The following is a 16,897-nucleotide window of genomic DNA, read 5'->3' as shown; positions in this document are numbered from 1 at the left end:
AAGCGCGAAGTAGCGAGGGATCACTGTAGTCCTATTTATGTTGAAATTTTAAAAATACTGCATTTCTGTGGTGAATATTTCATTAATATTTTGGCCTTTAATATGTGTGTTAAAAAAGTGGAAAAATTCTATTTTAGTTCATCCTCCCTCTTAATTTCAATATGTATTGTAAGTATTTTTATATAAGTACAGTATATATATCATACTTAATATGTAAAATAAAGAGCGTAAATACCACAAGCATTTTTCAAATCCAATCGAACCCCCAATCACAATTTATTCTCTTGAACGTTGTGTAATAGAAACTGTATGAGTGGCTGTGCGATTAAAGTGCCAGCAGTAAATCTGTGCATTATGTTGAAGACTGTCAACACCCATGCATGCCTTTGTACTCAACTTGTCACATGATATTCATGCAAGCCACACACTCTCACACACCTGACAGTAACTTGGGTGGATGCCAATGTTTGAACCATTTAGAACTTTTCATTATCATAACCCTTTTGTTTTTAGTTAGATTTTTTCCAGGCTTGTTTGGCTGTTTAGCGCCACACCCCGTACATAGTCTGACTGTCATCCTCGACAGCACGCTCTCCTTCCACTCCCATATTAACGACATTCCCTGATCAGCCTACTTCTACTTTCATAATATAGCTCATCTCCTTTCACGCCCCACACCGCCGCTACTCATGTTTGCAGTCTAGTCACCTCCAGGATTGATTATTGTAACTCACTGGTCTACGGTCTCCCAAACACATCCCTCCAGAAACTGCAGCTCCTTCAAAACTCAGCAGTATGCATCATCACTCGAACCCCCACCACATCACCCCAAACTTCCGTCAACTCCACTGGCTCCCAAATGAGCAAAGAATTACTGTATCTACAAGAGTCTCCTTTGAAGCACTTCATGGCTTGGCCCCATCCTATATATCTAATCTCGTCTGTATTAACACTCCCCCTGTTCACTTCATTCTTCTTCTATCCTCCTTTTCTCTGTCCCTCGTGCCCATCTCACCACTTATGGTTCCAGAACATTTAGTCACTCTGCCACCCACCTCTGGAACGCCTTACACTATCAGCTTCACAATATACAGTACTGTATCTATGTTCCCTCTTTTCAAATCCTGACTCAAAACGCACCTGTTCAATCTGTTCAAACACCTGTTCATACTCACCTTAATCCTTACCTCTGTTCTATCTCAATCATAGGCGGAGTTAGCAACATGGCTGAAATAAAACCGATTATTATTTATTATTATAGTTCTGAGATTGAGTGTTTAATTTATTCCTGCATGGGTTTTCTCTGAGTACTCCCACCTCCCAGAAACGTGCATGGTTGGTCGATTAAACACTCCAAATTATCAATAGGTGAGTATGTAGTTGGGATTGCTACTTTGTTTCTTTATACCCTGCAATTGGCTGGGAAACCGTTCAAGGATTACTTTGCCTCCTTTCCATGGTAAACTGGGATATGCTGCAGCACCCCCGTGATCATGATTCTCCTCAAATCAAATACGAGTACTACACAACAATCCACAAAACTTTAACTGCACATAGTGTAGTGTGTAATAATGTTTACTTGTGATGAAACGGCGAGCTGTTAAGTATGGACCAACACAGACGAGGAAGTTGGTGTAGAATTTGTAACAAAAAAAAACAAAAACAAGGGAGCACGCCAAAACACGCAAGAAAAATATAAACAAAAAGAGGCACGAACCGAGTCGGCGAGAGAACCAAGGGAAAGGCGTCGATGGCCAGAAAAGGCAAAAACAAAATAGCAAAGTCCAAACAAAAATGCTAGCACAAAAAGAAAGTGTACCATGAATACAAACGTAAATAGGCAGGAGACTCAAGATGACATAAGCAAGCAAGTAAGCAATAGTCCGACGCCCGCAGATGGTGACAGGAGTCCTTAAATATTGAGTGCTCCTAATGCGCCACAGGTGTGTTGCAACAGCCCCGCCCATCCAGCTGAATTAGGTGCTGGAATGAAAAAAGAACTGAGAAGGCACACAGACGTGACAGTAAAATACATGATGAATTACCATAGATACATTGTGTACAGATGGACAGCCCAATGGATACACAAACAACATAAACAAAACATACCATTGGTTAACTTTACAAAAAAAAAAAAAAAACAAACTACTTGTGTTATATCTAATTTAATTTAAAAATTATTTTTAAATCATTTTCCAGTTCATTTTTGTTAAAAAAAAAAAAAAAAAAAAAACTTCCCTCTATAAAATTTCCATTGTGCTCGTACTGAGAAGACAAACTGTTCAACCAAAACAACTTGTTCACTTAACTTTATTGACTTCACAAATACAATGATAAAAAATAAATTAGATAAATATGACAGAAATACAGTTTATTTTATCCGGATTATGCTAGACTGTAATTTTTTTAACACCAGAGATCACCAATCATTCTTGTACAAGAGAACACAAGTAGCTGAGGATTTAAGTATTCATTCATTCATTTTCTGAGCCGCTTATCCTCACGAGGGTCACGGGTGTGCTGGAGCCAATCTCAGCTAACTATGGGCAGCGTACACCCTGAAGTGTTTGCCAGCCAATCACAAGGAAGAAGGAGACGAACAACCATCCGCGCACACACACTGATACGTAGCGATAATTTAGAGCCGGGGTCCTCAATTAGCGGATCGCAGTCCACGACCGGACCACGGCACACCTCTCTGCAGACCCAGAGCAAATGGTACTTTTGACAACAACAAAATTTTTTTTTAACATATATCGCGCTACTATTCTATTGCTAAATTCTGTTTCATTTTAGTCAAATATCTTCCATGTTCCCACTTCTGTTGTCATCTCTATGACAATGATGTGCTGATTGGCTGAGAGAGCGTGCATGGATGCGCTGATTGGCTGAGAGAGTCTGCATGCTGCTGGCGAGAGTGGACGGACCGCAGCAGTGTGAAACACGAGTTGAACCCGGCATTTTGCAATCTGTATGTTTACATGCCACCAGTGGCAGACTGACTCTGACAAAATGTCATGCTCAAAGTTGACCAAGAAAGGAAAAGTGGACAATGAAAATCGCTGTTTCAATGAGAAATGGACTGACAAATATGCATCCATTTTACTAACTGCAAGTACCAAACCTATGTGCTTAACGTGCTTAAAGAAACTGCGCTGTTAAAAGTGAAAATGTGAAACGCCATTATGTTAAGGAGCAGAGCTCTTTCGAAGACAGGTTTCCTCCTAAATCAGAATTGAAAATACAAGAAATTAACAGCTTGAAGCAGTCATATCAAGAGTCAACCAAGTTTATTGTTAAATCTATGACACAACAACAAATTGCGAACAGAGTACTCACTCAGCGTGTCGTGGGTGTTGGCCAAACATAAGGAGCCGTTCTCTGATGGCGAAATAATAAAAAACTGCATGACTGAATTGATGGCAGCAATGTACGAAGGAAAAGAAAAAGAGGAAATGACAACAAAAATAGAACAAATTTCACTCCCAGACTTATTAACCACAAGACGCACTGAAGTACTGGCTGATGATGTGAGTAAACAGCTTTGTGACTCCTAAATGTAATTTCTCTCATTGAGCAGTGTTTTACAGTTAAAGTTACTGTCAATAACGACAGAGCTTGTCATTTATGTTCTGTACATGTGCACATGTACTGTACTACTTGCACGTTTTCTTTTTTTCCAGCAGTGTTTTACAGTTACAAAATGTACTGTCAATAGTTATTGTTTGCACATTAATGACAGATCTTGTCAATTATTTAGTGAACATGTGTAAACATTGTACTTGCATGTTTTTTTTTGTATTTGTATTTTTATTTTAAGTCAAGAAAATGACTTGTCAATGTGTTTTTATTTAATCAGAATGTGCACTGTATTTTTGTTCGCTCAAAAGAAAACCTTTACCACCTTCGACCTGCCTTGTACTTGACCGACATGAATAAATGGACCCATGCTTGTATCAAAAAAAAAAACCTATTGTGGAACTTCAAAATTTGTATTTGAGGACCCCTGACTTAGAGTGTTTGATCAGCCTACCATGCATGTTTTTGGAATGTGGAGAGGAAATCGGAGTACCCAGAGAAAACCCAAGCAGGCTCGGGGAGAACATGCAAACTCCACACAGAAAGGCACTTGAACCCTTGATCTCAGAACTGTGAGGCGGACGGGCAAACCACTCTGCCACCGTGCCCCCTGTAGGATTTAAGTTATTTCACTTAATTATTTCTCATCACTGTTCATAATAATAGTTTATTACTGATCAATAGAAAAGGTGGACTACTCGTTGCCACGTGGTTGAGGGACCACGTGGCAACAGAACATGGAGTCGTCCAATAGTTTTGTCAACACTTACAAGGAGCTCGGCGTTACTATTCTTGGCTTTCTTTGTGTACGCTTCCTTTCACAAAATGTCCTTTTGGGCATTTGGCTTCAAAGTACACACCTGAGTCATATTCCCCTAGAGATGCAAGATTTACTGCTCTGGGATATTTAGTCACGTAGTTACGCTTCAAGATAATATATTTTTTCATTTGGGATGACAAAAGTTATTAAAAATGGCATTTGAAAGCTTAGCCGTCTAATGTATTGTAATATGTGCTATCCTTCCCCACACAGCAGCGGTGTATTGTGGCAGCAGCCACAGGGGAGCAGTAAAGTTAGAAGTCCCTTGATGCTGAGACCAAGATCAGGATTTCTTCCACACGGGTGTGGTCTTTCATAACAGCAACAACATTCTCTTTTTTTTTTTCCAATTTAAAGTGTACAGGATAGCTCAGGGACCACAACAAAAGTCTCGGTTACGAAACCCTGACGGGTGCCAAGCTCTGTTTTTTATCAGGTCTAAAGATCTGTGGGGAAGAAATTCTCACATCACACTGTTTGTTGCTGTTGTGCACAATTCGGCACTTTTACTCCTCATTCTTTTGCCAAGGGATTAATAGATAGTCAACGGATATTATAAACAAAATTTATATAACATACATTTATTTAATGAACTTGGAACCATGGAACATATGAATAATTGGCTATTCTCTAGCCTTAAAATGGTGTTTTGGTAGAGTATTCGTGCAAGGGATTATTTTTGGTAATTAAAAAAAAAAAAAAAACAGCAGGTCTCAATTATAATTATATTATGTTTGTAACTATTGATCATGATTTTAATGTTTTTTTTTCATTAACAAATTATAAATAGAAATTTAAAAAAAAACAAAAACAACAAAAAAAAAAAGAAAATTAGAATAGATAAAACAGAAATACAACCCCATTTCAGATGAAGTTGGGACGTTGTGTTAAGATAAATAAAAACACAATAAGATGAATTGTAAATCATGTTCAACCTACATTTAACTGAAAGGACTAAAAAGATATTTAAAGTTCAAACCTAAACCCTTTCTTTAGCCATCCAAAAAATGTACTCAAGTCCACCCAAAAAGTATTTGGTGAAAGAATACTCAGGTAATGAGTAAGATTGTGAGTAACTGCTTAAGATGTTTGATTTTTTGAATTTATTTTTAAAACAGTGGTATTTTGTTTTCTCAGCACAAATTAATGAACTGTTATTGGTATACTGTACAATAACCTATTACATAACCACATTAGGCCAAAGAAATACACCCCCCAAAAACAAAAAAACAAAAATCGTTGAATTCCGACGAGAGAGAAAAATTACATAAATGAAACATCATTTGTCCAAAGAGTGTTCTCTAGTGGAGAAAACGCTTCCTATTTTGAAATTAAAAGAATCAAATTTCCAGTTTTCCATGGCCAATCGGTGCCAAATAAAAACTGGGAGAGTTTTCGCGCTTTCGAGTCTTGTTGACGGCAGCACTCTATGTCAAATACTTAGACGCCACGTGATTGAACAGGCCGACATGATCATAGAACGGCAAGCTTGAGTCTTATTGGTGTAATCGAGTCATGTGATTATTATTGTGATGTCTCATTGATAAAACTGGTAGAGCCATTGTGGGCATCATCTCTGGCAAAAAGGTAAAATCTAATATGTAAAAAAAAAAAGAAAAAAAAAAGAAAAAAAAAAGGAAAAGCATCACGACTAGTGTAGCCCAAAGTAGCGGAGTAAGAGTAGCGTTTCTTCACAAATCTACTCAAGAAAAAGTAAAAAGTGGTTTAGTAAAACTACTGTAAGATCATAAGATCATACACAGAGTTTAAGGGGGTGGCCGAAAAGTGTCAATGCATGTAATTGACTTTCACATATATATTTTAAAATTAAGAGTTTTCCAGTAAAACATTGTAAATAAAAGTTCTAAAGCAATAAAACAACAAAAATGAATCAAATGAGCAAAAAATATATTTATATAATTGGTCAAAACTATTTTTCGAACAGGTCATGTGACTAGCACATTGGATGGTCGTTTGCTTTGCTTAGCCAAAATCACCTGAGGACCAAAGAGGCAAGATGGATATACGTAATTTTTTCAAACCTAACCTTTCAAAAGCGACAACAACTATTGAGCAAGAACCAAGTACTGGAAAATGTGGACCATGAAACGCCAGAGAGCACTGCCAGAATGGTGAGCAGAGTTTCAATTTGCTCCACTAAAGACGCTAATTCTTCAACAGAGCCACCACAGGCAGGCGTACCATATTCAATGGATGACGATCTGGGCAAAAATTATAGCTGTCCTCAGCAACCTGATTTAAAAATTCCCCTAAAAAATGATAAGGAAAAAAAAAAGTTCATTTTCAACTTAATATTATAAATAATCTTGTCAGTTAATTTTATTGCTGACACTGTGTTTCGGGGTCATCAACATGTTGTGCCACCCCTTGCCCCAAAAGTCAAATTTCCGCCTATGTGTAAGATGTACATTTTTCTCAAAAAGTTACTCAGCTAAATGTAACGGAGTAAATGTAACGCATTTGTTACTACCCACCTCTGGCATACAGTATAATTATTTGACTTCCACTGAAAACAATAGACATCCAATACATTTAAACTGGACCAAAATATGTGCATTTATGCGGTGGAAGTCAAGGCTTGTGTTGCACACTATTGTTCTTTGGGTTTCCCTCACACGCCCTTTTAGACGGCACTATAAATTGAGTCATGTGGTGGAAGAGTGGAAGATGCAAAATGAAGATTCACAGGTGAGAACGCTTTGTTTGTTATAATTATTTAATAATAACATGCAGCACAATTTTTGTTAAGTTTGGCGACTGTTCTAAACTAACTTCTAGAGCAGAATCAAATTTTCAATCTATCAGAGCTGTGCTTTTTTTTTTTTTTTTCATTAAATACGTATACAAAAAATACTGTTATTCACATGTAAAGGTATTGACATACAATGAAAAGTGAAAGAATCGGCCAAGACAACACTGTTTTTCAAAGGATATGCCTACTACAAATTTAATTTTGTGCAAATAGCAACAATGCACAAGGTAAGTAAACTGTAGATAAAAAAAAACGATGTGCTAGAAAGAAAACAACTCACTCCAATTTTGGAATCGCACGTCAGTTTTAGTTTTATACAGCATACAAATCAAAATCAATTGGGAGAAAAATCTAATTGGCATCTAGTGTATTTGTAATAATTATTATTATTGTTATGAGTTACCCTAGTATGTATGCTATGAAAAAAAATAAAATTCAGTTATTGTGTTGTTTCCATGATTTAAAAAAAATCTGCAATTTGTGAATACTGCAAAAAAAAGGTTTTTTTCCCTACTTTTCTCTTTTTTAAATTGTATTTTATATTTTCATTTTAAGTGATTTATTGCAGCTTAATGTTAATGTCACAAAACGGAAAATATAGAAAGACATACAGAACTGCAGTTATATAATCCCTAAGAAGAAATGTTAAAGTAACTTTAAAAAAAAAAAAAAAAAAATTCTCATGACATCATAACTAAAGTAAATAATTTCCACCATTTTTTTTTATTGATTGTAATTTTGTTTTTGCGATTGAAATTACTGTTTTTTCTCATAAAATTGCAACGGCAGTCCAACTTTTTTATGGAAAAGACCTTCTCATCCAAATATTTCTTCCTACAGTATAAGCTTTTGAATTTATAGAGGTGTAAACTGAAATCAGTTGACCTTAATAAGGGTCTGCGCTCTACAGGATGTTATTTAATTTTGCCTTCGTGTTGTCTCATGTGTCCAGGATAATGAGACTAGTGCTGCTACTTGTGTGCCAGACCGGTGTCGTGTTACGGATTCAGGCTCAGACACCTTCTGAATGTGCTACGTCTAACACAAACAGACCACCTGGTACATTTACACATGAATCTCACTTTCTTTGTGTTATTGGGTCACACCTTTTTGTGTTTATTTTAGAAAACTCCGATATAACGGTGGATTGCGGCGCTGAGATCATGAAGCTGACCATCTATCTTTGCCCAATCTACCAAGAACTTTATAATGAGTCCCTCATGGTGTTGAATAACAATTTTAACAACGGTGATTGTTTCGGCGTGGCGGACTTTGACGCCAACCCACCAGTCTTAAATTTCAGTATTCCCATAAACCAAAGCTCCTTGTCTTCATGCGGGAATGACTTTAAGGTTGGTTATCACGTGGATTGTGGATTTACTTCAAGAGCTCGGTGATAAAACTAGAGCGTATTTCGACAGATTATCAATCAGGTTGGAACTGGAGTTTTCGCCGCCTTTTCCAATGTCCAGTTTGTCAACATCTCCGGCAGCGTCACCTCCGTTGACCCTTCAGCCGGCATGATCACTTACCGACCGACGCTCCTCTACAAGTTCTCCTGCTTTTACCCAATGCAATATCTCCTTAACAACACAGAGCTGGGAGTGTGAGTGGGTCACATATTGGTATAGTTTCACTTTGTGGTTCTTAAGTCACCAACCACTTCTCTATTTTTATGTATGTTTTTTACAGAGCTGGCTTGAATGTGGCCATCACAGACAACAATGGCAGCTTCATCAGCACATTAAGCTTGAAATTGTTTGCAGTAAGAAATCTGAATTTACAGTGTCTTACTCATCCTTTTATGCACCCACTGGTTAGCCTGACCCAAGAGCTGGAGAGAGAGGCAAGGCAAACGTAGGACTGGCCTGTTAAACATAGGATAGACATAGACTTCACTATCAGTTCATGGGAAACAGGGCATGGGGCTGCTCAGGAGGGGGTCTACAGTATTTTCAAAAACTCAAAATTCAGATATTTTCAAAAACAAAGCCACTAGTGACCGAAAACCAAAACAAGCACCTCCCTTAGGTATATATGAGTCTCCATGACCTCAAAGTCTCCATCAAGAAATTCAAATTCATTCCCTAATAAAATCCTGATTATTCATTTTTTATATACTGTAGGTATAACAAAACTAACAATGGCAATAAAATTCTCAGATTTTACTCTAGATGCACAAACAAATGCGGGGATAATCACCTATATTTTAAGGGTCAATAGCAATATTTAACATATAAGTTTCTGTCCGAAATAGCGACTTAATTTTTTTTTTAAATTTAGTGCTATTTTGACATAGGTTTTCAACAGCTAATAAATCACTCAATTTTCACATCAGAAACTTAACACTTGAGGAAAGCATGCAGAATCATCTTAACTTTACTCAACAAAAACAAATTTTGCGTTTTTCTATCTACAATCCAAGGGCTTAGGTTTGCATAGGGACGGTAGGGACATAACACTAACACACACTAACACTACTTTTCAGGATGCTGAAATTGTCCCCACCAACTTTTAAGCAACCCTATTTACATTATATGATGACTTCAGTTATATAGGTCATTTAGATTGCCTTCCCATTTATTGTAAGACGAATTGACCTGACCATTATTAAGTGAATTACAGTACTTTCATTATGTTCAGACTTACATTGACCCCTTTTCACTTGCTGAATGTGCCAGTCCATTTTTTCCCCCTCAAACGCATGTTTGATTGGCTGATGACTTGACACCCCCCCCCCACACACACACATTCACAGCCAAACAGAAATACAACATGCTGCCTCCTCTGCCCCTTTGAAGACGAGACGAGGGATATTAGAAGTTTTTTTTTTCCCCGCCAGCAGAAGCCAATGCAAGTAATGTAAAAAGATGTCAATGTTGTGGAGGTGGGGAATACACCACTAATTTTGATACTGAAAGTCCGCCCTGCATCAGAGTTAGCATAACATTAATCTGTGTGAATTTCTCAAACTCAAGGAGGAAGCTGCGTTGAGAGAAATATCCTCCTGTATGTTTTCTACTGTTAACGTTAATCAAACTGGAAGAAATATAGTAAACCAAGGATTATACCTTTATAGAGGGATTATAGAATTGATGATTAACGAGTTTGTAATTCTTATGTATGTTAATATAATTTGTGTTCAAATATTGCAATTTAAATTTGCTAAAAAAATCCAGACATTTATTCTGGAAGTTTTCAAAATGTTTCTTTAGTAGTTTTTGAAGACAAAGGTTTGAATCGAACGGTGTATTACCTCAACCAATTTACAGGAAGGTTATGTATAAATCAATACAGATTTATTTTGCCTTGATCATTTAGCCTATCAATTAATTAGGTTCGTATTGGTGAGAAATGTAGCCCTGGCCCTCGTTCACCCAGTCTGTTTGGTCTTATAAATGTCCCGTCCCCAGCAAAAAAAGTGTATATTCAGGTTATGCGTTTTAACATCACTACCAATGTTGAGACCAAACCTACGTCCTTGCTACAATCACAACTTATTTAGGTTGAATTCCGATGTCACGATGGCCTCAGCACATCTTGCCTGCTATTTGGCCCTTGACATTTTTTTAGATTGAAATGTTACATAAAGTAAAAAATGTAAAAGCCGATTTTTTTTTTGTATGGACGCAGAAATTTCTAAATTACTAGTTTTTTTGCCCCCAAAAAATGGGCAGTTGGCCAAAAATTACCTGATTATTTGAATGTAAAATTATGCTATTGTGTATGGTTACAAAATCCAACATGGCGACCATCACAAAACAAAGAGCATTTTAAGTTGAAAATTCTTGTAAAAATATGCGTAAATCCTTGAATTTCTACAGATATAAACATAAAAAAGTCTAGAGTATTGGTTAAAAGAAAAAAAAAACAGGGAGTTATCATTCATTTTATGTAAATATTTCAAGCTAAAGTTACTAATTTTTTCCATTACTTTTTTTCACAACGTTTCAAAGTGCATGCATGGTGCTATTTTATATAATAATTATCTTGTTTGCTCAACCAACCCTCTTGAGACACTCCTGCTTGCTTGTACGCACTAAAACGGTGGTCTCCAAACCCGTTCCTCAAAGGCCCGCTGTGGATCATGGTTTTTGTTCCTGCCGTTCCAGCACAGATAGTTGAACAAATAAGGTTTCTGCTAAAACAAGCAGCACCTGACTGCACTCAACCGATTGCACTTGTAAAACACTAGATTGATGAAAAAAATGTAGTCATCTTGTTTGGTTGGAATGAAATCCTGCACCCACAGCGGGCCTTTGAGGACCAGGTTGGAGAACACTGCACTAAAACCTTCATCCTGTTTCCACCTAAATCCGGCGTAAGAACGCAGCGTGTTTGGGTTTATCCCAGTGAAAGCTGCCACGACACTCTGCCTTGCCCGGCCCGCTACGGAAAGCCGTGGCGCAATGTCTGTAGGAGCTGTCTCGTCAACTGATAGTGAAGTCTATGGAATAGATTTGATAGAGTTCTCCTCCCTATTGGACATACATAAGACACCTCACCAGAGACATATTTGAAATAGAGCAGTCTTGGTAAGTTCCTTTCATATGTGGAGAAAAAATATGGAAGAACCCCGATGCCAAGTGAAGGAAACTCATTTCAGTTGATTGTTGCTTTGATCTTGTCCTTTTGGGGGACTACATAAAGTGGAGTTGTGGATCCTCTAGTAAATCTCTTAACGGGAATATTCGGACCAACCAGATTTTTGCAGAACCTGCACTCATCTATCGGCCAATCTTGCAAATCTGTCTTGCCCTCATTTGTAAACGGGAACCTGAACTAGACACATTACACACACATTTGAGTTGGAAATACCCAGAACAGCTCACCGGGGAGGAGTCCATGGGAAATGTGAACCTGTTGCAAGAGCCACATTGATTGTCTTCTGGATGACGGAGCTGTTCCGACACCCTCAGGGGAGGAACTCATCTCAGATGCTAGCATTCACGATTTTGTTGTTTAAGTCAAAAAATGTTACCGTATATCAGGCTAGGAGGGTAGTATGACAAATTCCGAAGGGGATACACTACAAGCTGCGAGACACTCTTTCCAGTATGATGTTGATCTACAGTACCTGAGGTCCCCTTCCAATTGGGCACACCTTGGAACATCTCCTTATGGAGAGGTCCACAATTGTTTTCTTAATATTTGGATAGTTATTTTCTGGGGGATTGAGTGCTTTAACTTCTCAAAAGGGTCTCTACAGTAGATTTTGAACAAAGAACCCTGACCACATTCTTGCAGTTATTGTTTTAATATAGGGTACTTTGACTAACTATAGCCTGTTCTGATTGGTCAGGATGATGGTTTCATCACTCCTCTTATCATCCCACCGACGGGAATCCAACTGAAGACTAAAATCTATGTTGCTGTGATAGCCACCAATCTAACAGACAGGTACCAGTCTCCTTCTAACAGAATTCCTGGCCTGATGGTGACAAGAAAAGACAAATAATGATTTTTCTAAAGGTTTAATGTGCTGCTGGATCGATGTTACGCCACCACAAGCCCCGACCCCAACTATGAATTCTATTATGACCTTTTTATTGGGTGAGCACACAACGGATTTCCACTCAAAACTGACGTTGTGTTCTCGTTGTTTAAACCATCTTTGTTCTTCCAAGCTGTGACATTGATGGACAGACCGAAGTGCTTAACAACGGTGATGCCCAAGTTGCTCGCTTCTCCATAGAGGCCTTCCGATTTGTAGAGCACAGCAACAGAACTGTGTCCACGTTCTACCTACACTGTGTCACCAGGCTGTGCGAGGTTTCCACCTGTGATTCGCTAAAACCGGTAAGTTTTACAATGCAAATGCTTCGCTAGCCTACGACATGTGGTATATGCCCCTTTCACTTTAGTTAGAGGCTCAGATTTTCTAGTTTCTCACTCGTAATTTTGACTTTGTTTTGGTGGCGTGAGACCTCATAGTCAAATGCTGCACGTTCATGTTTTTGTAACCATCATCTGAATCCAAGAACACTAACTTATATAACCTGAAGAAAAGCTCTAACGACGACTTTCCACAAAATAGACCATTTAATACGAGCCGAGAACATTAAAAACTAACGAGAACAACAATAAAAATAGTCAGGCAGACAGAGGGAAAAAACTGGGCCCAGGGTCCAATTCTGGCAGCACGCCTTTCAGTATCCTGAGAAGTGAACACCTCCTAAGGTAATATTCTGTCTTTTTGAAGATTCAGGAGGCGGGGAGGCAGATCGGAAGGGCTGTCTGGGTGGTGTCCAGGGGCGTCGCCAGTCTTGGATTGGGCAAAAGAGTTTGTGACAACTGATGTTGGGGCAACGCGGATTATTTTCTGTCGATGTCAGCCTTGAGTGGGCAGACTTGCCGCACGATGCCCGCTTAGAACTATCTGTCGTCTGTTATCATATGGCAAAGGTGTGACGTGGATTGTCAACTATGTTCTGTTTTTATCACTTACTCAAATTTTAAATGTACAGTGATCCATCATCTTTGCAGTTAATGGGGACCAGAACCCACCGCGATAAGTGAAAAACTGCGAAGTAGCCCCCCAATTTTTTTTTTCGTGTGTGTGTGTTTAATGTATTTATACATACATATAAGACATGTTTTTTCACCTTTTTTCCCGAAGTATAATTTAAAAAAAAAACAACAACTTGTATTTATAGATTTTAATAAATGATTTTTAAGCACTTCAAATGTAATTATGATAAGTTTTAAACATGTTACTGTCACAACTAATTATTTTCAAACAAGAATAAAGTAAAAAAAAAAATGCTTAGCTTTATTGAATGCTTCATTGAGCATTCAATGCACTCAAATCCGCTCAAGCTGCTCACTTACTCAGAATGAGTTGTCACAGCAACTGTTTTACAAGTTAAACAATGACTGACACATGCGGCGCTTTGAAGTGAGCGTCTCTGGCAAGATCAAACCTTAACCTTCTGTCAATCATCGTTAACTTTAATAAGCAACTCCAGTGCATTGCCTGTGCAACAAAGAGCAGGGAAACGGAGGGAGAGTGAGACTACACGATCGGCTCGTCTGTATTTATATATATATTTGTTTTTTGATGGGAAAAAAATCCACGATGGACTGAGGGTAGAGATGCCGATCGATCGGGTCCGATCACGTCATTTTCAAAGTATCGGAATCGGCAAAAAAATATCAGCCATGCCTTTTTCTAATATGTATATATATGTTTTAATTAAATCGTTTTCTAATTGTATTTAACGTCACAGACATAATATGTTACACTCATCCAGAGTCTTTAGACTTAAAGGTAGGGTTATCAAATTTATCCCGGTAACGGCGGCAATTAATTTTTTAAAAAATGTGTCACGTTATAATGTTTAATGCAATTAATGCATGCACTGCATGACCCTCTCACTCATTATCGCGCTCAATCTGTAATGACGCCGTTTTACCTATATAGAGAGATAAAAGGTAGCGCAAAATGAGTAGAGTGAACTTTGGCAGCCTTTGGAGCCTTTTATTAATTGGCTGAAGCCTTGCAATCCCTTTCCCTATGATTAGAAATATCATGGGAAGCAATGTGGGGAAACAAGGTGGCAATTGATCATTGTCTTAACACCTTATGTTATTTCCCAACGCAGAGAAGATATAGCAATTGGTAGCACGTTGCACAGTCATGGTTCCACTTCCCATCATGCATTTGGGATGGCCACAGTATCATTTACTGAAAGCTTAATAAATACACTATATGGCAATATTTAGTCACAATATACAAAGTCACAAGTCTTTCTATCCATGGATCAAATACTTGTTCTTCCCACTGTATATGATCGGGAAAAATGATTGGGAATGATTGGAATTGAATCGGGAGCAAAAACAAGCAATCGGTTTGGGAAATATCGGGATCGGCAGATACTCAAACTAAAACGATCGGGATCGGATCGGGAGCAAAAAAACATGATCGGAATAACCCTAAATAGAGCTTTTCATTTTGCCCCAGAATGCAAACCATAGTTGGGATTTACATTATTAAATGTGGTTCCAGATGTTATTATCAGTATATTTTTCAATACTGAGTAGCCCAACATTGCAACAAATTCGCGTGAGGAAAGAAGGAGTTGTAGAGAGAAGGGAGCTTGAAAGCAAGTGTTAAAAAAAAATAAAACAAGCACATGTGTGCTATTACAGGCTGAAGACTGTCCTCTACTGGCTAACTAATAACCAACATGCAACACAAGCCCAATAAATTCACATGCTGTGCGCGCATGCCCTCTACTGGCATATTCCTAACCTCCAGAAGGCTTGCCTGGCACAGCCAGACTGTTCTCCCTGTATTTTTCAAACAGTGTGAGAATAGTCTGGGACCCACCTCCTTAATGGCCTCTCGAGCCGAACGAAATCATCCGAACTATCAGAGTCGATTATTTGCGTGACGTGTTCTTAACGAGCAACGTCACTCTTCCGCGTCGGAAGTCGTCTCCACAACAACACAGAAGGCGAACGGGAGAGTCGAAAATATGTTCCAATCCACGGTAAAATCAGTTTTAAATGAACAAAAACACATCGACACAAGTCATTGACAACAGTCTGTTTTGCGCCGCGCTAGAGTTGTCGCTTTACCAACGTCACATCTGCCCGTCGCTGATTGGTCCATTCCGCTGTCTGTTCGCTGTGATTTGCTCCACCCTGGGGATTTGATCCGCGGGAAGGTCGCCAGACTCAATCGCTGGAACAGCGGTGAGTCTGGAGTTCCAGGCTACCAGAAGGCTGCTCTACTGGCTAAATCTTCACAATAATTCCGCAATTAATTAATCAATCACAATCGATAGATACTGGTCCATGCTACATAGCCACCAAGTTTCATGACAGTCTGTTCACCATTGATAGGCGAGTAGGACTTTTAAATTAGTGTCCACAAGAACAAGAACAACCTGAGCTAAGACTTGAGAGGCCTTCAGCCTGTAATTAAGAGAGCGCATAAAGAAAAAAACCAGGATTGTATCGAATAGCAGCTAAAACTTTGTTCCCGGCTGTAAACTGTGAATTGAAACTCTGAGAATCATTTCTTTTGTCTGTTTTGCCAAGAACTGCTCACCAAACACAGCAAGAAGAAGAAGAAGAGAGACTGAGAACACGCCGGCTAATGCGACGGTCACTTCACCAGCCATTTTGGTGGCCAAAAAGAGCACAGGTGTGTATATTATATAACAATCCATTAAATACAAATATATCAATAATGTACTAAATTTTGTTGTCTTTTCAGAAGATTTTCAAACAAATGCAGCTCCTTACAGTAAGTTATTTTTTATTATTATTTTGGGGAAAAACATGATTTCAAAATAATCTCTGTATTTTTGACTTTTAGGTTCAGCAGAGAGCCGCTACAGCGACCCCATGGTGGCGGTCATCGTCTGTATCGTCGTCCTGTCTGTTCTCTTCACCGGCTTGGCTGCTTACTTTGTGTATTTTATCAAATGCAGATGAAAAAAAAAATCATCTGGTGATAGTTTAGGATTCCTTATTAGATGCAGATATACTTCTATCACAATTTCAACAATGGATCTCTCAGTTCACTTTCAGAGGTCTTGAATATACTGTAGGGTTATTTCAACCAGCGAAGCTCTGCTGGTCACTACAGAAGTCAATGCAAAGGCACAGCACTAGACATGTTGATTGTAATTCCTCGCACATGACACAATTTAGCCAATCAAACGCCATATTTGGAAGGCGAACGGTGAGGAGACAACAAAAGTTGATGGATA

The 16,897-nt window shown here is 38.4% G+C and overlaps 1 protein-coding gene across 1 annotated transcript; it reads left to right on the top strand.

The window, feature by feature from the left end:
• Positions 1-8,083: 8,083 nt before the first annotated feature.
• si:dkey-4p15.5 (zona pellucida-like domain-containing protein 1) lies at positions 8,084-16,619 on the top strand. The gene is made up of 10 exons (XM_057839422.1): positions 8,084-8,231; positions 8,298-8,524; positions 8,594-8,778; positions 8,865-8,937; positions 12,475-12,572; positions 12,645-12,725; positions 12,800-12,971; positions 16,221-16,326; positions 16,399-16,428; positions 16,501-16,619. Exons 1-10 carry the CDS (start codon positions 8,084-8,086, stop codon positions 16,617-16,619), a joined length of 1,239 nt encoding a protein of 412 aa, XP_057695405.1.
• Positions 16,620-16,897: the final 278 nt, after the last annotated feature.

Source organism: Corythoichthys intestinalis, chromosome 6 (genome assembly GCF_030265065.1).
Source record: "Corythoichthys intestinalis isolate RoL2023-P3 chromosome 6, ASM3026506v1, whole genome shotgun sequence".
Taxonomy (NCBI): domain Eukaryota; kingdom Metazoa; phylum Chordata; class Actinopteri; order Syngnathiformes; family Syngnathidae; genus Corythoichthys; species Corythoichthys intestinalis.
The sequence above is the reverse complement of the archived record's forward strand: the minus strand, read 5'-3'. Positions and strand labels throughout refer to the sequence as shown.